The sequence below is a fragment of the Sus scrofa genome, chromosome 10 (assembly GCF_054392235.1).
Source record: "Sus scrofa isolate SSC_HxYL_T2T_F1_AM1 chromosome 10, Sscrofa_HxYL_maternal_Yorkshire_Landrace_v2.0, whole genome shotgun sequence".
Classification (NCBI taxonomy): domain Eukaryota; kingdom Metazoa; phylum Chordata; class Mammalia; order Artiodactyla; family Suidae; genus Sus; species Sus scrofa.
In genome coordinates this window covers 58,901,516-58,924,783 of record NC_139392.1, presented here as the reverse complement: position 1 = coordinate 58,924,783, position 23,268 = coordinate 58,901,516, and the positions used below count along the sequence as shown (strand labels likewise).

The window sequence follows — 23,268 nt, the reverse complement described above, 5'->3', positions numbered from 1 at the left end:
CCAAGAACTTAAAAAAAAAATCAAAAGAATGAAGTCATTCTCTATATACTGATATTGGAAGAGGCTCACGTGGACCGCAAAAACAAGAATGAAAAAAGTTTCAGAAAATGTGTACAGTATGATACTACTTGTGTTAAAATACAAAACAAAGCTAGAAAAACTAAAAATGCTTGGAATGATTATCTCTGGGGAGGAGAATATGATGAAGAGTAAGGGAGAGGTTATACTTGTTAAAATACTTGTATTGTTAAATTGAACAATAATCAGCAAATAAAACTGCCTGCCATCTGAGTCTGGTGTCCTAGGAAGAGAACAAATTCCACTGAGAGAACTGCTCTCTTGTTTAGAAAAACAGCCTGGAGGCTCCCTGGCTGTGGTATGAAAGGGGAAAAGCAAGGTTTAAAAAAAAAGAAAGCAGAGTAATATAACAGGACTCTGTGAAAGGAGTCCTGGCAGCTGCAGAGGGAAAGGCTTTAGAACAGATGGGAAAAGGGGTTTTAGGACTAAGGAGGGGCCCAGTATTTGATGGGCAGCTGGAGCTTGAGGAGAAACTTGGGCAGAAGTTTTGAAGGATAGTGACGGCCTGTATTTCATTGGATGCACTGTTATAATTTCTCTTCATGAAAGCAAATTTTGTATTAAAAGTCTGTTATATACAACAGCCTCAGGCTAGTGAAACTTTGGTCCCTGAAGGGAGCGGGCCTGTGTTTGGTGGAGGGTGAGAGGAGCTCCAGGAGCTCTGGGTAATGGCTGGGAGCCACGTGACTTCAGAGGAACTGGCTGCAGCATCCACTGACTTTGGCGTGGACGTAAGATAAACCCTGAGGGAAAGGTGACCCTGGAAAGACAAGGAGAGATTTGGGTTTATGAAGAAACTAAGGGAAAGTTCTCCCAAACAGGGGCCAGTGATCTCCAGGTGGGCTGATGTGAAAATGAGGAGGGGGGCTCAGCTTCTAGGATTGGTGAGCCTCATTCCTTTCTACCCCTCAGACATGGCAACTGTCACCCCACCTCTGAGGTGGCTTCCTCTCAGCCTGGTCCAGTGTTTGAAGGGAATTCCAACCCTCTGGGGTTCCATGCTTTTATACCTGGAGCCTTCTTGGCCTCAGAGGTGCCTCTGGAGTTTGGGGTTCCCCTGGAGAACTGTAAACTTCCCTCTTTGCCTTGCAGGAGATAAGGTGCCTGGCGGTGCCAATGACTTGCTGGCTGGAGTCTTGGACTCATCTAGCCCGAGCTGGTTTATTTGTGGCACCTCATTTCCACAGCCCAGCCCAGAGCACCTTGTCTGTCCACTCCCCACATCTCCCTCAGCCCCCGGACACACTCACCCAGCTTTACTTGGAGCGGGGATGGTTTGTAATTCATGGCTACTGACTCACCCTCCCCCCGGGCGTCACAGTCTCCGTCTGAGATGGAGGCGGCGGCTGGGTCCTGGGCGGAGGAAGCAGAGAGACAGGGAGCTGTTAGGAAGTGGACACAGGGGCTGCTCTCACCTGTCCTCTGGAGCCATTTGTCCCTGGCAACAGGCAGGGTGTTCAGGGAGGAAGACCCTGAGCTGGTAGAAGAGCCAAGGATCATGGCCCCGCTTAACATCCACCTGGGTGTCCATCTTTTAAGTCTTTGTGACCCACCTCCCCCAGAAAGCCAACCATGATTCCTTAAACCCAAAGCATCACCTTCTCCCACCTCCCATGCTCGTTGCCCTGCTCCTCAGGGCCCTTCCTGTGTACTTGTTTGGAAAGGTCTTTCTAGGCTCCTGTGGGTTTCGGTCTGGATTAAGGTCAGAGTAGGTGCTCCTGAGACAGACCCTGTCCCTCTGCTTCCCCTAGTGCTGGATGGTCCCTTCGCAGGACCCAGAGCACTGACTGGCCAAGACAGGTGAGACTTGCAGGCTGCAGCCACTGCAGTTCTAAGGAAGACTTCTCCATTTCATACATGAGTCCTAAAGAGTGCCTCCTGGGAGAACCTGAATGGGTGGCTGGGACTGGCAGGTTAGAAGACAAATAGTGACAAATCAGCCAGTGGCTATTTAGTCCTGTGTTGCCCAGACAGGACTTGACGTTATAGACGACCAGGAAAAGGTAGAAAGCACACGTTCTGTGTGCTGCCCTGGGTCTGGGACTATTTTGGTCTCCCTCCCTGCCCTCCTCACTGACTTCTTCCCTTTGGGATGGATGCTATGCTGGCCAGAATCCTACGCTAGCCTCACCCTCCCTCCCACACCACATCTCTGCCACAAAAATCCAGGGCCTTGGCACCCTGCCACAATCAGTTGGAAGGGGCTGGAGTCACTCACATTCTCCCCAAAAAACTGATGACCAACCATTGATAGGGGTGCTGCCACCCTCACCATCTGCCTAGGACCACAGAGAAGTGAGCCTGAGGTCTGAGGATTGCAGAGAGGATCCAGGCTGTGCCTGTTCTTCCTCTGAGGATGTGGAGAGCAGACAGGCAGGTAGGTGGAATGTTCTAGGACTGGCCCACAGTGCCAGGCCCAGGGCTCTGGGTGGCTTCTGGTGACTCAGCAAGGGAAGGATATATTGTCATTACAGTGGCTCTGTTCCTTTTAGAATGAAGAAGGGTGGGAGTTCCTGTCCTGGCTCAGTGGTTAACGAACCCCACTAGTATCCATGAGGATGTGGGTTTGATCCCTGGCCTCGCTCAGTGGGTTAAGGATCCGGTGTTGCCATGAGCTGTGGTGTAGGTCACAGATGTGGCTCTGATCCTGTGTTGCTGTGGCTGTGGTGTAGGCCAGTAGCTATAGCTCTGATTAGACCCCTAGCTTGGGAACTTCCATATGCTGCAGGTGTGGCTTTAAAAAGACAAAAAGAGAAAAAAAAAAAAAAAGAAGAAGCAGGGGGATGAAAACATGCTTGTTGCTAAGGGGAAAGGGAAGAGTCTAGAATGTTGAGAGGGAAATCCTGGCCTTGTCTGTTTCTTTAGGCCATCCAGAGTGCAAGGCCCTGGGAGGGCTGTGCTGCCACAGTGTTTTGTGAGTTCCTGAGGGCAGAACCCTGGCCTGTGCCCTCTTCTCTGATCCCATGCTTAGCTGTCATTGAGGGGGGTGGGATAGGAAGGTAGAACAGACTGGGGGCTGCAGTGCCTCCACCCCAGGCAACTTCCCATACCACAAGCCTTTCCAGCCCATCTCCTGCCTCCTTGGCTCGGCTCCTCCTTGGGACACTGCTCACTGGCAGCACCTGTGTCCTGCAGCCCCAGAGAAGGAGGCCTGTAGTGACCTTTCTATGCCCCTCTCTGTGGCCAAAACGGCCTTGGAGGTGCTTGCTTGCAGAGAACTCAGAGACCTGATGGCTCAACTCTGGCTTTCCCCTTAGGCCGCAGTGAGAGCTCACTCCCAAAGCAGCCTGAGGGAGGGCTTCTCAAAGAGTATAGCCCATAAACGTGCCTGAGGGGCCCTACCAGGGAAGCACTGGCAGATTTCCAATTTCCTTTGCTTTTTCTCTAGCATTTGTCACATGTCACACACACCACATCCATTTGAAAATGGTTTCTTCCCCTGCTTCCCAGACACTCTGTTCCTTGGCTCATTTTGCCTCTTGGACCATCATCCCTGCCTCCTCCCACAGCTCTTTGTCTCCTCTGCAGGGTCCTGCCCTCAGCCTTCCACTCTCTTCTTGGGGAACCTTGATGTCTCCTACGGTTTGGATTAATGTGTTCACACAGGTGACCTCTAAATCTCTGGCCTTCCAACCATAAAGCTCCTCCGTAACCTTCTACCCCATTCATCCAGAGAGTTAAACCTTGCTGTCCTTTCCCTGGGGCTAACTTTTAGAACCCAAGCCCTCAGGCATTTGGGGCTAACTTTTGCCTCCTTGGTGCAGATGAGTTCATCAGAGTTTCTACTCTTAGGCTGGAGTTACTGGGTGGCAACACTGGAGGGATGGGGCCTGAGTGGGGGCTGGGAAGATGCTGAACAACTCTGGTCACAGGGACCCACATGTGGTCCTCAAGGCCACTGGGCAGGTCCTGGTGGCATCTGATCCCTGCGTGAAACTGTTAGTCTCTTTGGGTCAAGAGCCAAGGTGCAAAGCCCTAGACTTAGAGGTCCTAGGCAAGCCCATCATTCAGCCTCTCCCCTGTCACTGTCTATGACAGAAGGCCATCTTAGTGGCAGGAACAAAGATCTCTGGCACTATGCCTGCAAACTCAAGCCGTTACTGTGGTCTTTCCTGAGAAATGCAGCCAATGCACCATGACCATCACATGGAAATGTAATCAGGGAGATTAAATGTGAAATATTCATGAATATAAGTATCAGAGAGGAATCCAGGCAGAAGGAAGCATCTGGCTCCAAGAAATCAGGGAGAATTTAAAGTGCTCCCCAAGGACATCTGACAGGAGTTAGCTAGATCCAGGAACCAGAGTGGTGATTAGCAAGATTATTAATAAACACTCAGCAGAGACAGACATTGAAATGCATCTCTAACAGCAACCCATGTTTCTGCAACCCTGCACACAAATTCTCCAAAGACTTCAGAGATGATTAATAGCTCAATCTCACTGTTTCTGGGACAGAATATATAGGCTAATGGCCAGTGCAAAGTCAATACAACTAGAGGAAGGCAAAATTGCCAGAAGAATCTTTAGAGTTAATCTGGTCCATTGATTTTTGTTAAACTGTGTTTCCTGAAACCCTGCCTTGGGCAGGACTGAGGGTGAGAGGAGAGCAACAGGAAGGGGTTTGGCTTTGCTCCAACCAGAATAGATTTGTTTTTATTTCATTTACACATCAGCTTTTCTGCAAGATTTTGGTTGAAGAAAGGGTTCTGTTGCTTTTTTAAAAAGAGAAGGGAAAAGGCTTAAAATCCATTTATTTAATCCAATCTTTTTTTTTTTTTTTTAATTTTTAGAGCCACACCTGCAGCATACAGAAGTTCCCAGGCTAGGGGTAGAATCAGAGCTACAGCTGCCAGCCTACACCACAGCAATGCGATATCTGAGCCATGTCTGTGATCTACACCACAGCTCACGGCAACGCCAGATCCTTAACCCACTGAGCAAGGCCAGGGATCAAACCCACATCCTTATGGATACTAGTCAAGTTTGTTACTGCTGATCCACAACAAGAACTCCCAATCTAACTGTTTAAAAATGCTTTATTATAGAAATTATTAAATTTACATCAGAAGTTCCCATCATGGCTCAGTGGTTAATGAACCCAACTAGTATCCATGAGGACACAGGTTCGATCCCTGGCCTCGCTCAGTGGGTTAAGGATCCAGCATTGCCGTGAACTGTGGTGTAGGTTGCAGATGCGGCTCGGATCCTGTTTGCTGCCGCTGTGGTGTAGGCTGGCGGCTACAGCTCCAATTAGATCTCTAGCCTGGGAACCTCCATATGCCACAGGTGTGGCCTTAGAAAAGGCAAAAATACAAAAAAAAAAAAAAAAATTTACATGAAAGCAGAGAAAACACTGCGGTGAGATCCTAGGCACCCCTCACCAGCTTCAACAAATACCAACTTTAACCATACTTTCAAAAAATCCTGCCTCCTCCATTCACTATCTTGTGACTTGGACTTCAGTTTCCTCATATGTAAAATGGGACTAATATTAATGCCTATGTCAAAGGTTTCTGTGAAGATAAAATGATAATAAGTAATCTAGAGCTTGATATGTAAGCATTTAGAATAGTATTTAGCATACTACATACTGAGCACTAATTTTGTACTAGTTAGAAAGTTGTTATTAGTACAGGCTCTGTGAGACCCACACACACTTAAAAACAGTGTGCCTTGACAGGGACTGACCCACAGCCATGGCCCTGGCACCACACAGGTTGGCTTACGTGGGGAGGGGTCTGTGGGAAGGGTGCTCCCTCCTCCCCGGGGTGAGGAGGGAGGGGTTTGACCAGCAGGCGGAGGTCCTCACTTCTTTATGCTGCATTTCCTTCACTTACTTAACAATGGTAGCCCTGGGGCTCATACAGGTAAGGAGAAAAAGGCCCATCCTTCGGGAGCTCAGAGTAATTAGCTATAAACATAACGAGAGGCCTAAAGGTAGAAGGAAAGGGACAAAGGGAAGGTGGTCAAACATCACAGAGGAAGACATTTGAAAAGATCTCAAAACATCAGTTTACCAGTTAGCTTAAGAGGAAGGAGGAAGGACATTCAGGGAACAGCTGCACAGGCTCAGAAGCACGAAACTAGCATTGCTATTCAAGGAAGAGTCAGTAGTTTGCTATGGTCAAAACCTAGAAGGTATGAAGAAAAGTGGCAGGAAATAAAATGCTGGGGTCAGGTGGGCTCAGATCATGGTGGAAGATGGGCTTGGATTTTGCTCTTTACTCAGAATAGGATGGGGGAGCGAATGAAGTCTAGAGCGAGGGAGTAACATGATCAGATGTGGATGGAGAAGGACTCTCTGATAGGCACACAGAGAACAGGTTGGAAAGGAATGAGACTCGAGGTAAGGAAACTACTGCAACAGTGCCAGCAAGAGAGGACAGGGACCTGAAGTAAGCAGAAGCAGAAGATAAAAAGCCAGAAAGGAGGATGTTAAAAGGGGTAGCATGGCAGAATTTAGAGATAAAACATAGATGAAGGAGTCCAGACATTCCTAGTTTTCCCTTTGGAGTAATTGGGAAAGGGGTACTAATGATTAAAACAGATTGCAGGAGAAGATGTAACTACACTGCCAGGCACAATCAGATGAATCAAGGCTGGGACATGCTAAGTTTTAAAGTGTCTCTGAATACCTAGATGACATCATTAGTCAGTAGGAACTGAGGTTTGGGATCTCAGGAAAGAGGTGTGGACTAGAAGAGGTGGTGATATAAGGAGAATAAACCTTTTTAGAGAGAATAAGCACAGTGAAAAAAGAAAGGAACCAAGAATAGAGTCTTGGGGAACATAAATCTTAGGGAGTGAGTGGAAGAAGACTGAGTAGGAGCAGAAAGATGAGATGTAGAAAAAGATCTAGGAAGACATTTCAAGTAGGGTTTCAAGTGGAAGAAATCACCAGTGTCAAAAAAACAGATGGGTCCAGAAGATAAAGAAAATATTTAGAAATAAGGAAGTCATAGGTAGCTTCAGCAAACATTGTTTGACTTGAAAGGTAAGGACACTGCCCAGATTACAGGGGATTTAAGAGAGGCTATGAGGTGAGGAAGCAGTGATGGTGAACACAGGCGCTACTTTCAGGGAGCTAAACTGAGAAGGAATGAGAATGAATGGCAGTTCAGAGGAAGCTTTGGAGTTGAAGGGTTTCTGTGGAGCTAGGGAACACGTGATCACTGTCCTAGACTGAGAGGAGGTAAGTTGGGTAGAAAAAGAGATGTTTGATGGAGCATGGTCTTTGAGGAGATGATCAAAGTCTCATACTCAAGAGGTGATGGAACCAGAACCTTAGACCACAGAAGGGAGACTCTGGAATGAAATGAAAAGGAGATGGAGATGTGTAAGAGATGCAGATAACATGGAGGTAGAAAGGTGGGTAGAAAGTTATGGGAGTCCATTCCTAAAAGCCTAGTTAGGTAAAAGGAGGGGGTGAACGCAAAGACATTGAGGAAAAGAGGGATCCTCGGTGGCTGGCCAGGAATGGAAGGAGATCAGACAGGCTGGGCTCCCCGGCTGTAAATCCTCATCTATCACTGACCCTTGCGCTCCTCTTCAGGATGAAAGGCACTCTCCGTGGTGCTGAACATTTTTGCCTTTGTCTGGTGGACTGAGCATGGATGCTTCCAGGTAACAACATGATTCAATTTTCGCTTTCCCACAGAAAAGGTAACCTCTGTGCTCACCTTCGAGCACTAATTTTCAGGCAGATGGAAATTGAAATGGATTTAGAATGAGGTATGAAGAGGCAAAGTGCTTGTACCAACATTATTTAACGTTTTTCCTAACCTATCTAACACACACGAATTTTCCTCTAGTTTTAGGGGGAAGTGGGTGGAGGTAGTTCTGGGTAGTGAAATGCTAAAGTGCTGCCTCTGGAAGAGTCCTGTCTGTACCTTGTTCAGTTCCCCTGGGTGAAAGCAGGAAGGACAGACTTAGAGCAGGAACAGGGACAGGAAGAAAGATAGTACTGATAAGGAAACAGGAAGACAGGGGAAGATCCAGAGTGCAGGCCACTCTCTGAAAGATACAGCAAGATAAGGTATCAGAGGCCAACTCTGTTTCTGTCACAGTTTGTTCAGCTCAGAAACTACGTGAGACTGTGGTCTCCATAGGGTTATGCCACTTCCCCAAATCACCTCTTGGCAGTGGGTGGTAATAAGGATGTTTAGACATCAAAATATTAGAGGAAGATCCAAAAAAATGCAACTCTATGCCTTTATGTCTAATGTCCATGTTGGCAGAAACCTAACCTCCAGTCCAAGAATATTCAGTAGCAGTCTAGGTATTGGTTAGACCTCTCTACTTCCTGGCAGATGGCTGTTCATTCAGCCTCTAAGGCATTCCCACTCTCTCTCTGACTCCACACCTGCATGAGAATCATTTGGTCAATGACAGTTCCTACTCTGTCATATGACCTAAAGTCCCAAGTCACATTTCCTGAGCCCAATTGCTGGGCATCCCTCACTTTTATTCTCCATCTTCTCTTCTCCAGGATTTCTCTGGGAGCTGCCTAAATTGCCTGGCAATTGGCTAGGACTTCTATCCTTTTGGGACATATTAGGACTCCTAAGGGCCCCACTTATAGGGAAGGACAAAGATCTCTCTCAAGGGAAAGATCTTTTGAGGGAGATCTGGGGAGAATCAAGGAAACACAAGGGAAATAGTCTCTCCAAATATTATTCATGGCTCATACAAAGAGAGGTGGAAGGACAGAAAAACTGAGGAAGTCTGTGAAGTCTATATTTTCGAGAGGGACAGAGGATTCTGCCTAGCTCAGGGAGGTCTCTCACTCTCTCTTTTTTAGGGCTGCACCCACAGCATATGGAGGTTCCCAAGCTAGGGATCGAATAGGAGCTGCAGTGGCTAGCCTATGCCACAGCCATGGCAATGCCAGATCCTTAACCCACTGAGCAAGGTCAGGAATGGAAACTGTGTCCTCATGGATGCTAGCTGGATTTGTTAACCACTGAGCCATGACAGGAATTCCAGGGAGGCCGCTCTTATCTGTCTAAATTTCCTCAATCTTTATGGTTTTTCTCTAAGAGTCAATTCAAACAAAGTCAACATGCTGTGTATCCACTCTTTTCCAGCTCTGTATTGGGTGCTGAGTAGAGAAGGAAAGCACACTTTCTTCACACACGCACCATATTTCTGCAGAGCATTTGGGATAAAGCAAAGTTTCCCAGACACAAATGGAAAGGATGCTCATGCTTGGGCTAGAGTTCAAGAACTTAAGTTGGTGCTGTGCATAGCTGAAGATTTTCCGTCTCCTTAAAGAGCTCCTAGAATGGAATTCATTGCCAAAAACAAGTATTTCCAAGCTTTAGAATCTTTATGGTGGCTTTCATTGGGAGAACCAAAATGCAGAGCTCCATGTAGCCATGGTGAGTTAAACAGATCTATTATAAAGTAATACATGCTACTTTTTTTTTTTTTTTTTTTTTGCTTTTGGCCTTTTTGCCTTTTCTATGGCTGCTCCTGTGGCATGTGGAGATTCCCAGACTAGGGATCGAATCAGAGCTGTAGCCACTGGCCTAGGTCAGAGCCACAGCAATGTGGGATCCGAGTTGTGTCTGCAACCACCTACACCACAGCTCACGGCAACGCCAGATCCTTAACCCACTGAGCAAGGTCAGGGATTGAACCTGCGACCTCATGGTTCCTAGTCAGATTCGTTAAGCACTGCACCATGATGGGAACTCCATACACGCTACTTTTATTTTTTTTTTAACCACCTCTAGTTTTACCACTTTGGGCAATCTTTGTGTTTTTTTTTGTTTTGTTTTGTTTTTTAATGGCCACATCCATAGCATATGGACATTCCAGGGTCAGGGATCAAATCCAAGCTGCAGCTGCAAACTATGCTACAGCTGTAGCAATACTGGATCCTTAACCCACTGCACTGGGCCAGGGATCAAACCCACACTGCCACAGAGACAATGCCAGATTCTTAACCCGCTGCGCCACAGCAAGAACTCCATGGGGGCAATCTTTGCTAATGTTCTAGTTGAGTCTTTTGTGTATACTACAGTAGCAATCCTGGGGGGTTTCCCCTCTGGGAGCTGGTGTTTCTCTTATCCTCATAGTCACAGGGGTGGATCTCAGGTACTATGTGGGTTCTATGTGGTCCTGCCCTTGCTTAGACCAGGAGGAGCTAATGGAGAGTCTCCTATAGAACTGGAATTGGGACTGAGAGGAGATGTAAAGCTCAGGACCGTAGATCAGGTAGCAGAGAAGGTCACTGGGCAGGGAGACAAGAATAAAGCTGACGTTCAAAAAGAAGGAAACCCAAGAGATAAAGTCTTCCCTAGGTTTCAGGTTCTGGTTCTAGAACTTGCCCTGCCCTTTGAAGATTTGACTAAATGCCTGTCCTTAGATACTAGGAGAAACTCTAGTGTCCTTATTAGCATAAACTAGCTTGAGTTGGATTTTGTTACTGTAACCTGAGAGTACTAACTAATAAATATGCACAGAACAACATTTGAAAAAAAAACATACTATATCTTATATTTTATATTTTTAAAAATTAGTATTGGGACATAATAAACCCTTCATATTTTTATAGTTTTTATAACCATCAGCTTAATAGCTGCATAATATCCATAGAGGGGATATACAATAACTTTTTAACCATTCATTTATTTTGGACATTCAGGTGGTTTGCAATTTTTCACTATTATAAATAACCCTATACCAAAATTCATATATATTTGTATTTATGATGATTTCCTAAATAAAGTAGAATTACTAGGCCAAAAAGCATGAGCACTTAAAATTTTTTTTTTAGTTGCAGGGACTGAATCTGAGCTGCAGCTGTGACTGATGCCACAGCTGTGGCAACACCAGATCCTTAACCCACTGAAACACAGGGAACTTCCAAAATTCTTTTTTGATTAGTGATAAATTCATGTCCAACAAAGTTTAGAGCTAATGTTCTATTGTTCTGTACTTGTTTTTGGCCATGCCCATCTGGGCCAGGGAATCAAACCCATGCCACAGTAGCGACCCAAGCCACAGCAGTGATAGCACCAGATCCTTAACCCACTAAGCCACCAGGGAACTCCTAAAATTCTTGATACATATTGCCAAACTGCTTTCCCAAAGGATTACAATGCCTCCAGTCACAACCAAGAGCTATAGCTGTTTTTGTTTTTGTTTTAGCATTTTATTTTTCACTGTGTGCCAGAACATTTCAGGTCAACACTTCTATCTATGTCTTTCAAGAAAGCTCTGCTCTAGTCCTTATTTACCTGGTTCTCCCTAGGGAATCTTCTTTTTTTTTTTTTTTTGGTCTTTTTGCCTTTTCTAGGGCCACTCCTGCAGCATATGGAGGTTCCCAGGCTAGGGGTCCAATCGGAGATGTAGCCACTGGCCTACGCCAGAGCCACAGTAACGTGAGATCTGAACCGCGTCTACAACCTACACCACAGTTCATGGCAATGCCGGATCGTTAACCCCCTGAGCAAGGCCAGGGATCAAACCCACAACCTCATGGTTCCTAGTTGAATTTGTTAACCACTGGGCCACGACGGGATCTCCGGGAATCTTCTTTTAAAGAACACAATTTCCTCTGGGCATCACCTGCCAGACAAAATACTCCCGAAGAGGCCACCAATTACGAACAAAAGGAGATGGAGTTCCCGTCATGGCTCAGTAGTTAATGAATCCATCTAGGAACCATGAGGTTGTGGGTTCGATCCATGGCCTTGCTCAGTGGGTTAAGGATCCGGCATTGCCATGAGCTGTCCTGTAGGTCATAGACATGGCTCGGTTCTGGCATTGCTGTGGCTGTGGCATGGGCCTGCAGCTACAGCTCCAGTCAGACCCCTAGCCTGGGAAATTCCATATGCTGCAGGTGTGGCCCTAGGAAAGACAAAAAAAAAAAAAGAAAGAAAGAAAAGAACAAAAGGAGAGAAGACTGTTACACTGAAGCTCAGGAAAGGCTCTAAGAGGAGCACCGGTACCTCCTGGTGGCTGGCCGCCATGCCTCAGCTGGTCCTTGGCCTGTGCCAGTTCATCAGCTGTAGGAACTGTGACTGAAAGTGCAGAGTCAGGAGACAAACCTCACAGAGTAAGCCTCCTTTGCTTTCAGACTAGGGGTGACACTGCTGAAATGGCTCCAGAGTTATTCCAGAGAGAGTGGTAGCTCCTACTCCCTTACCTATTACTTAGTTTTCAAAATAGCTACTCAATAGAAACAGGGAGAGAAAAGGATGGTGAAAGACACAAAGCTAGTATTGGGATGGCAAAGAAGTGGATTCATTTTTTATTTTTTTAAAATTTATCTATTTACTTATTTTGTCTCTTTAGGGCTGCACGCGCAGCATATGGAGGTTCCCAGGCTAAGGGTCTCATTGGAGCTACAGCTGCCGGCCTACACCATAGCCACAGCAACAGCAACAGCAACTCCAGATCTGAGCCACATCTGCGACCTACACCACAGCTCATGGCAACACCAGGTCCTTAAACCACTGATCGAGGCCAGGGATTGAACCCGCAACCTCATGGTTCCTAGTCGGATTTATTTCTGCTGCGCCACGACGGGAACTCCTGGATTCATTTTTAAAATGGGGTGACAACAGGAGTTCCCATCATGGCTCAGTGGTTAATGAGCCTGACTAGTAACCATGAGGTTGCAGGTTCGATTCCTGGCCTCACTCAGTGGGTTAAGGATCCGGCATTGCCGTGAGCTGTGGCCGGCCACCGTAGATCCAATTCAACCCCTAGCCTGGGAACCTCCAAATGCCATGGGTATGGACCTCAAAAGACAAAAAAAATAAAGGGGGGGGGTGACAAGAGACCAGTGATTTTTAAAAAAGATTTAGAACCCTGCTTCACCTTCTTCATGGGTAGGACTGCTTATCCAAGGTTGATGTTCTGCTGCTCATTCCCATTCCTTCCCACATGGAAACCCTATGACCAAAAAGCCCTCCTCTGGGAGAGAGGGCAAATATCTCAACTCAGGGACACCTCCCCTGCAAGAGCTGTGGTTGGGAGCCTTGGCATAAAGGCCTAGGGGATAAGCCTCATGAGCCGGGAGGTTGGAGCTAGAGTTAGACATTAAGAAACTGTGGTGCCTCTGGGAAGCCTGACTTGGCCTAGCCCCTGACCTTCATCCCTATCCTCAAGTTCATCCTCTGAGCCAGATGTTGAGGAAGTTCCTGTCTTACCTTGAACTCATTAGAAAGACAGGTCTTGGTCTGTACAGTCTTGTGACCTGAAAGGTTTTTTATTTTAATTTTTAAATATTTACTTATTTATCTTTTTAGGGCCGCACCTGTGGCATATGGAGGTTCCCAGGTTAGGGGTTGAATCTGAGCTGTAGCCGCCGGCCTACGCCACAGACACTCGGGATCCGAGCTGCGCCTGCAACCTACACCACAGCTCATGGCAACGCCAGATCCTTAACCCAGTGAGCAAGGCCAGGGATCGAACCTGTGTCCTCATGGATGCTAGTCGGGTTTGTTAACCACTGAGTCACGACGGGAACTCCTGAAAGGTTTTTGAGCTCCACATCCTGCCATACCACCCCCGGCCCTGCTCCAATTTCAACCTCTTTAGGGAAAGACCTTCTCACTTAATGGAGAAAGGGATGAAGGTGTGAAGTTCTTTTAAAAGTAGATCAAGAATGGTTAAAATGGCAAATTTTATGTTATGTATATTTTACCACAATGAAAAAAATGGGGAAAAAAGGATTGACTGGCAGGGCCCGAGGCAGAAGAAGATGGTATGAAGGTGGGCAGTAGAGAGGAGGCAGTGCCTTCTCTTTTCTAATTCAGTTCCAGCCAACACAGACTTTGGAGACAAAACCTTTTATAGGAAAGGGGAAATGATTCTCAAAGCAAGTGCGCTGGAGGAGCCAAGGGAATCTGGGGTTCTGGAGCCTTCTCCTTAGGCAGGACCCAAAGGCAGGAAAGAAGGGGACCAGATGTCCAGGGCTATAGAATTTTAAGGAATGAGGATTTTTTTTTTTTTGGTCATTTTTGTCTTTTTGCCATTTCTTGGGCCGCTCCTGCAGCATACGGAGGTTCCCAGGCTAGGGGTCTAATCGCAGCTGTAGCCGCTGGCCTAGGCCAGAGCCATAGCAACGCGAGATCTGAGCCGCATCTGCAACCTACACCACAGTTCATGGCAACGCTGGATCGTTAACCCACTGAGCAAGTGCAGGGATCCAACCTGCAACCTCATGGTTCCTAGTCAGATTCGTTAACCACTGCACCACCACAGGAACTCTGAGGATTTCTGATAAGCCTCAATTACTTGGGAGACCAAGGCAAGCATGTACTGGTTTATGGACCAGACCAACTTTTGGACTCCTTAATTCCCCAAGAAAGCGAAGTAATAGTCTGGGAGTCTATGGGATGCCTTCCCAGAGCTGCCACCTCTGATCCCTTTCCTGTGGCCTTGGAAGAATAAAGAGCTACTGGTCTGTACAGGACAATGGACTTGGAGGGCTGCTATCAAATAGCTTCTCCCTCTGTGGCATTTCCTGCCCCTGCGCTTCCTCTCCTTTTTAACCTGTTCTAACTCTCTAACCTCCACTGCACCTGACAAGCACCACTTTTTGCTTACAAAGACAACTTGCAGTTCTAATACTCAGCTCTCTTGCCAGAGCAGTATCCTATTCTTTCCTTTTCGTTATCCCAATAATTAAACATTGATGAACCTGCAACTTGGTAAAAAAAAAAAAAAATTCTGTTCACTGAAGACCAACAAGGGGCAGACAGGGCACAATGTATTTTGGGGAGGAAAAACACCAAGACCTGGTTCTTGTCAGGAAGATGTTGGTCTAGAGGTGGGGAGTTGACAGGCACATAAATTGGCCTATTTAAGGCAGAAAGAGGAGCCAGAAAGGCAGGAATGCATAAAGTATGATGGGAGCACGGAGGAGAGAGTGATGGCAGTGGAGCTTTGTTATCCTCCCTGACAGAGAGGCTCAGGCCTGGCAGGAACTGGATCAAGGCAAAGGCCAATGGGTACTTTGGCGAGAAGGGTTAGAGCAATGACTAGAGAGCCTTAGCCTGGGGGCCAGGACTCTATTACCATTACTTGTTTAAATGCTGCTGCTGGTACAGCCCCTACCCTGCCACAGGGCACTCAGCCCACCCCATTTCTCTGGGTCAAGTCCATATATGCATTGAGTTGAGTACGTCAGAGGCTTTTCTTTGACCACTGAGATGCACAATTATCCCACAGAGAATGGTCAAGAGGCTCTGGGTGGGCGGAAGTGTTCTTATTGGGAAGGTGAATGGGGATTCAGAGTCCTATGAGAGAGATAAGGTAGCTCTGGTGAAACAAACCCTCACTGCCTCCAATCAAGCCTAGGGCCAGCAGTCACTGCACCAGGCCTGTTTTGTGTAGCAAGGAGATCAATGCTAAGAGCCAATGGGTACTTGGCTCAGGGCCAAGCCTAGGAGTGGCAGTCAGAAAAGGACTAACCCCATGAAGGCTCGTGAACCCTGAGTGTTCCAAGAGAAGTCAATTCTTTGTTTGGACAGCTGGTGGTGGAAGAGTAGGGGGAGGGGAGATGCCAGACTAGCATAAGCTCAAGGCAAGTTTTCAGCTGTGAAGCCAGCTGGTTGCTGGTTATGTATCTCTCCAGGGAAACCATGCTCATCTGCAAAGCTAGATGGTCTTGGTGTCCCTGCTGGAGGGTCTCCAAGGGCTCAGGGTGGTAGAGAGCCTTTCCCTGCCCACCTGTCACTCCTTGCCTGGTGCAATGACACTGAATGGCTAACTCAAGGGTACAACCTCATTCCTGAGGCATCCATAGGAGGGGACCTTTAAATAACAAATAACCAACACCATGGCAGGAGCGCAGAGGATATTGTTTAAATGCAGATTCTGATTTAGTAGGTTTGGAGTGTAGCCTGAGTATGCACATTTCATAGAAGCTCCCAATTGATATCAGTGTGCTTAGTACAGAGGCCACATGGAATAGCAAGGCTCCAGGTTAGCCCCTCTGCACCTACACCATGCCCAGGTAGCCCTTCCAAGAGCTCTCTGTCCCAGCCATAATCAGGTCCCATCCTTAGTGTGAAGAAGGAAGGATGGTTTGCTGGGGGAGGAGATTAGGGGCACTACCCAAAGCTCATGCTGCGGAGGCAGCCCTGCTAAGAGCTCTGGCTGGGGCCAGGCAGGGAGCTGTTCAGAACAACTTAGCCCAGATGTGGTTCTTCTGGAATTTATCTAATTGTTTAGTTAATATAGCTTGAACACCTGCTATATATATAGCTACGGTACTGGGTGCTTTATATCTATTATCTCATTTAATCCTCCTAAAAGATCAAGGAAGGTAAATATTATTCTCATTTACAAAACGAAGAATGAGGAGTTCCTGTTGTGGCAACAGATTAAGAACCCTGCTAGCATCCATGAGGATTTGGGTTTGATCCCTGGCTTTGCTCAGTGGGTTAAGGATCTGGCATTGCCGTGAGCTGTGGTACAGGTTGAGGACGAGGCTTGGATCTGGCATTGCTGTGCTGTGGCATAGGCTGGCAGCTATAACTCCGATTCAGCCCCCAGCCTAGGAACCTCCATATGCCATGGATGTGGCCCTAAATAGACAAAAAAAAAAAAAAGAAAGAAAGAAAGAAAAGAAAAGAAAAAGAAGAAAAAGAACCAGGTTGTATAGAGCAATATGTTCAAAGTCACACTTTGAAGGTGGTAGCATTAGGATTTGAATCTAATTTGCTCATTTAAAAATATCTCAGCCTCTCCTCAGACAAAGTCATGAGATTAACAACACATTAGAACTTACACAGCCATGGGACTGCTGTCTTGCAAAACAGGCGCTTGGAAGGCTGGTACTGGTCCAATCATGTCTCCAGGGCTCAGCACACACTTGGAGTCCCTCTTTAGAAACTGGCATGGAAGCTTTCTGATCACCAGCCTCCTGCTCAATGAATTCTCCATAGGAAGAAAATATTAGAGCTACTGAAGCAGTCAATAATTCAAGATGGAGAGAGAGAGAGAGAGATTGGCAGGAAGTATCAAGCAAGAAAAAGCCCTGGCAACTGAGAATGCTGAGCCCATGAGAGAAAGGCAGAGGGCAGTACAAGAAAAGGAGATTAAAAGGTCTCAACCACTAATTCAGTTCTGGTCCCACATTTTAGGGGTGCTGGGTGCTGCAGATACAAAACTAATATGGTCTTTGCCCATGAAGAGCTCATAGGCCAGTAAGTAAGGCAAATGAATAAGCAGCTAATTTTAATACTATGCCAAGGGCTAGAATAGAGGTTTGCACAGAGTGTTTTTTCGGTACACACAACAGAAGCATCTACCCCACCCTTGGGAATTAAGGGAGACTTCTTCAAAGAAAGCTGGGGCATGAAGGATGAGTAGGAGGTAGAAATGAACCAGATAAAGAAAAGAATAGGGAAGCCAAAAAAAAAAAAAAAAAAAAAAAAAAAAAAAAAGGAGAAAGGAGATGGGAGGAAGACATACATGCTACATGGCAGGAGTGTGGAATAGCTCAATTTTGCTGGGCTCTTAAATGACAGGGGGTGGAGTGGCAGGTGATGAGACTAGAATGGGAGGAAGGCTTAAGACCACGAAAGTCTTTGTGAGTCATGTTTAGGGCATTGGACTTTAACTGGAAATAAGGGGAGCCATTGAAGGACTTTAAGCCCATTGTCGGATTTAGACAGACAGATCACTCTGGAGCAGTGTGGAGAGAATGGGAAGGGATGATTAGACTGGAGTCAGGGCACCAGAAAAAAGGCATTGCAAGAGGTGATAAAAGCTGGAAAAAGGTAGAGCCACTGGGGTTGGAGAAAAGGGGATAGAGAGAAAAAACACATCAAGGTTAAACTGCCAGGGCTCAGTGGCTGACTGGATCTGAGTTTGAAGACAAGACTTAGGCAAGACCCAGGTTTCTTCCTGACTCAGGTCAATTGTGATACCACCAAATGACAGAGAAACAAAAAGAAGGGTAAGTTCTAATGCTTTTGTTTTATGCAGGGATGTGTGTAATGTGTGTGTGTATGTCCATAAACATGAAAAGTTGGAGGAAAGAACTTGGCGAATACCAAAACTGAAGATGAGGGTGGGTGGCGCAGAAGACTAAGAGCCATGGTCAGAGAGGCAGGGGAAAAAGAAGAAGCTGATGTCATGACATCAGGGAAGGCGAACGTTTTGAGAAGGATAATGTGAGGCTGGAGGATGGTTGAGGTTGGGGGGAAAGAGCCAGCAGAGAAGGGCCAGCTGTTTGAAGACACTGAGGAGAGAACTCAAGGTGTGCTGTGGTTTGCTGACATTTCAGCCAAAACCCCCTCAATTTTGTTTTCAACAATTGGGTCTGATCTTTAGGAAGCCTAAGACTCCCCACAGAGAAAAGTCTTTCAATAGAGAAGTCCAGCCATGGTCCAGAGATCCAGGCAGGTCTGTTATTTCTTAGGAAGTGTGGGCAAGAGTGGGCTGAAGGCAAGAGATTCTGAGCAGGGTCTGGCCAACCTCAAAATGACAGCAAGAAGAGTGCCGAAGTCCTGATTGCCTTGAGGCAGCCTCCCAGGAGATGGCAAAAAGCAGCAAAGTCCCCACATTTCTAGTCCTTGGGCAGGGGGCCTGCACAGACTTAACAGGACAGTGGGGAATGGCTTGAATTGAGATTTTTCTAGAACCTGGAACACCTGCTCCACTAACCATGAATAACTAGCAGAGGTTCAATCTCAGAACCTATATTCTGAGTGACCATGATTATGTGCTGATCATGATTTATTTTTTTTTCTTTTCTTTTTAGGGCCACACCTGCAGCTGGGCTAGGGGTCGAATCAGAGCTGCAGCTAACAGCCGCAGTCACAGCCACAGCCATGTGGGATCCAAGCGGCATCTGCAACCTGCACCACAACTCACAGCAATGACGGATCCTTAACTCACTGTGTGAGGCCAGGGATCAAACCTGCATCCTCATGGATACTAGCTGGGTTCGTTGCCACTGAGCCATAATGGGAATTCCCCTGATCATGATTTCTTACTTTAAAAACCTTTAATAATACTTTTCTGCAAAAACAAAGTAAAACTAAAGAATCATTTGACTTAATTATTAATTCATCCCTCAGATATAGCAATGGCATCAGTAAACTGCATGTCTCTATTGGGAGAAGAGTTAAGAAATGTGAAGTTAGAGTTGGTGTGGATCCTTGCTCTTCCATCTCCTGCATCCCAACACCTGAAACTGTGGGCGAGTGGGCAGGGCACTGAGGTACAGGGAACCAGGCTTGTGCCAGGTCGGAACTGGCAAATTCAATGAGGCTGGACTGACTTCTCCCTAAAACGTGACCTTGGGGCCCTACTGTATTTTGAAAAAAAAGAAAATTATGTTTGGAAGATGAAGAGGCTGTGTTTGGCTATTTACAAATATAGGTCTATGAATGCTGCCAGAATTGAATGAATGTATTTGATGCAATAGAAACAACCCAATCAGCTGATTTTTTTTTTTTTTTTTTTCCTGTGAAAGGGCTGCTTGTTCTGCAGAGTTAAATCTTGGTTAAAATTAGAAGGGAAACTCCATAATTCCTACGTCTCCTGGCAGGGGAGTAATGCTTTTTCTTCATTCCACAACCTTGTGGTGGTCAGAAATTATTTACAAGGCCTCACATCTGGGCTTCTCGGAAGCACAGAATAACCATTTCCAGTTGTATTTTGGCTCTTATATGGACATCGAATTTCACAGGCGTAGGAATCGGCCTTGTTCCTATTATGACTTCCACTCTTTTCCCTGCTCCTTTCTATCCTTCACTCCAGTGAAAACGTAAGTGTTGGACCTTTGGTGATTTTAACCTATTGCGATCTTCAGAGAGTCATTTTCAACTCCCTGTTACGTCTAGGTGGGACTAAGGCCGGTTCTCTTTCTATAGGTAGGAGAACTCACCATCTACAGAAAGAAGCCAAAAACCCTGGATCCCAGGCTACAGTCAACCCTGAGCTGCTCTGGATTCTGAGTGCATTTTGCCACCCCACCACCACCCCCTCTGGCCCAGCTCCAGCCAGCGGCAAATTGTCTGGATCGAGCTGCCTCGACATGCTGATGTTATCGGCCTCACAGAGCCTGGAGCACATAGATAGGAACAGGCAATGGCGCCGTCTCACCGGACGTAGTAATGTAATTTAGTTTCTGAAATCCAAGTATAAAATCTTGAAAGCTGACTTTTAAAAATCTACCTCAGGATGGGGGTGATGGTGTGGAATTCCCAGTGGAACCATCTAAACAGGGAAATGGCTTCTGTCATGTATTAATACATAGTTCAAAGTAATGGAGAAACATACAGAGAGGATTTGAAGGGAAAATAAATGCCTAGTCTTTCTGGACTCCTCTCCGCTGTCTCCTCTAAGTTGTGAACCCTAGGCTGGGGCTCAAGGACACTCTCCTGAGCATTCCTGTGAGAGTTCCTGAGCTAGGAAGATGGAACAGCCACCAGCCCTCCCTGGGGCTTGCCATGGCAGTTTGGGAAGGACTTATTCAGACCAGGCTGACAATGGTGGCAAAGAAGCAGCGCCTTCCCTCCTGTTCCCCCAACCTCATCTCATGTGCTCTTCCTCTGGTTTACCATGCTGTGCAAAACTGGTTTTCTTTGCTCCCGATGGAGCACCAAGATCCTCTTCCCCTCCTGCTCCTCTCCTGGCTAGATCCTGTCCTTCATGGCCAGCCGACTCATTACCCCCCGCCTTTTTTTTGCTTTTTAGGGCCGCACCTGCAGCATACGAAGTTCCCAGGCTAGGGGTTGGATCCAAGTTTCAGCTACTGGCCTACACCACAGCAACAGCAACAGGGGATCCAAGCTGCATCTGTGACCTACACCACAGCTCATGGCAATGCCAGATCCTTAACCCACTGAACAGGTCTAGGGATCGAACCCGCATCCTCATGGATACTAGTTGGGTTCATTTCTGCTGAGCCACAACAAGAACTCCTCATCATCCTTAAAGCAGCTTCCCATGAATATCAGATGAGGTCGGGTCCCTCTACAACATACTCGAAGAGTCCATGGTCCCTCCCCATACATTTCTCTCACACACTTATCACATTTGACTTTAATGATTATTTGTATAATTTATTTGTTTGACAAATATTCATGAAAGCAGAGACCTCGCCTGCCTCCGCTGTGTCCTCCCAGTGCCAAGCACAGAGAATGAACAGCCAGAATCTGACAACAGACAAACAGTTGGAAGCCACCTATAAGAAAAAGGTAGCAAAAGATTGGTGGCCTGCCAGGCCGTGCCAGGGCCTTGCCCAAGAGCGCCCCAGATAAATGTCTCACTGTGAGCTCTCTGTAGGGCCACTTCATCTAGGTAGGCCTCTGTCTGACCAGGGGGTGAGAGACTGCCCTCAAGGAAGTCATTTTGGAGAAGAGCCAAAGTAGGAATCCCCAAAACCTTCACTCGCTTGCTCACCCGAAGGACTGGCCTAGTTAAAAACCCACTGAAGGTCCACAGCCCAAGCAGCGGCTCAACTCCAAGTTACCTTCTCCTGGGGACCAATCACTGCTAGCTGAGCAGACACAGCTTTCTTTTCTTTTTTTTTTTTGTCTTTGCTATTTCTTTGGGCCGCTCCTGCGGCATATGGAGGTTCCCAGGCTAGGGGTCGAATTGGAGCTGTAGCCACCGGCCTACGCCAGAGCCACAGCAACTCGGGATCCGAGCAGCGTCTGCAACCTACACCACAGCTCACGGCAGCGCAGGATCGTTAACCCACTGAGCAAGGGCAGGGACCGAACCCGCAACCTCATGGTTTCTAGTCGGATTCGTTAACCACTGCGCGACGGGAACTCCCAGACACAGCTTTCTTTGTGACTCAAGGGTCAGACTCAGATTTTGCCTGCAGATAACACTCCCACCACCCAATGGGTAAGGCCCAACTCTTAGTGTCAAGTATCAGAGGAGTATGCAGCCAGTGTGGAATCCAAACCATCAGAAAACCTTTGGAGGGAGGTAGGGGTGGGGCTGCTCTGATCCTCTGTCAGTTCAGAGTTCTTTCTAACAATCTGAGGCTTGCGGCTGTATTTACCAGGCAGTGAACTGCCCAAGGCAGGGGAGCTCTTGGGAGTCCCAGACATAAGGCCAAGGACATGGCAAAGAAAAACACAAGAAAGCTCCCTGATCAGTAAACACAACCTCTGGCTGGAGAGCAGTGCCTGTGGATTCCAGTTCTGCCTGTGAATTGCACTGATTTTGAGAGTCTAGACAGGTTGTTTTGCTCTCTGAGCTCCCAGGTCTGTTTTTATTCAGGCCTTGAGATTCTAGGAAGAGCCTCCAGGGCAGAGAGTAAATGAGTTGTCCCAGGTCAATGCCAGATGGCAGTCCTGGGATCAGAATTCATGGGCCCTTCTTTCCAGCCAGCTGCTCCCTCCCCTGAGTCCTGAATGGTTTCTTCTTCTGAATACTCAGGATTGTATTCAATTTAGTAAGGTTTGTGGTCACATAATCACTGCTCCTAAGTAAAACAATGACTACAGAGCATCCGCTGTGAGGAAGGCAAACATGGGGGCACCTTTGCCCCTGAGAGAACAGCCAAAAGCAAGCTCTGGTTGAGGTTAGGCCTGTTCTTGAACAAAAACCAACAAAAACAATTCCCTTGGGATGGGGCACGGCCCTCATCTGTTCTCCTTTCCTCTCCAGGCTTCCTGGTGTGTTGACATCCTGTGTTTAATTTCTCTCCTGGAAGCTGGACTATACTATTTTCAGGGGCCAGGCTGAGAGACGGTCTGGATCCAGATCCTCTGAGCAGCTTTTCATCCATAAGCGCGTTACTACATCTTTAAAGCTCTCATCTCCAGGAGCGCCAGCCAGCGACGCCTCTTCAGATGAAGGGAACCCTAGTCCCTCTAGCCCAAACTCTATCAGGTCTACTCATGCCTCAGAGAACATGTCCTGTTCTCTCCTCCCTGCCCTTCCCTGTCCCACTGTGACTGGCTAGTGCTAAAAGAGGGAGCCTGCGGTGGTTCTCTGGTGGTTTCACTCTTGCTACAGCACCTGCTTCTTTGACCAGCAAGTTCTCTGAGGATAAGGCATGTAATAACCTTTGGGCTCAGATGTCACCTTCTGTAAAAGACCCAAGAGTCTATGAGAGGTGAAGGAAGCAATGGAGGAGAGCCTTGTACAAGGCCCAGTGCAGGGCTGGATCCTGAGAGTTTGCACTTGGGCTCAAGGCAGGCCTTCCCTCCTCACTCACCAGCGCAGGCAATCAAAGCGTCC

The 23,268-nt window shown here is 47.1% G+C and overlaps 1 protein-coding gene across 15 annotated transcripts in view; it reads right to left on the bottom strand.

The window, feature by feature from the left end:
• FAM219A (family with sequence similarity 219 member A) overlaps window positions 1-23,268 on the bottom strand; it is a 64,043-nt gene that overhangs the window by 6,459 nt on the left and 34,316 nt on the right. For 7 of the 15 annotated variants that reach the window (XM_021064680.2, XM_013980168.3, XM_084979900.1 and 4 more), the window contains exon 2: window positions 1,329-1,431. In XM_021064680.2, the coding sequence (XP_020920339.1) occupies window positions 1,329-1,431 (103 nt within the window). Of the gene's footprint in view, window positions 1-8; window positions 839-1,328; window positions 1,432-23,268 lie in introns of all 15 variants that reach the window. The other 8 variants (XM_013980169.3, XM_013980170.3, XM_084979903.1 and 5 more) reach the window with 2 other exon arrangements.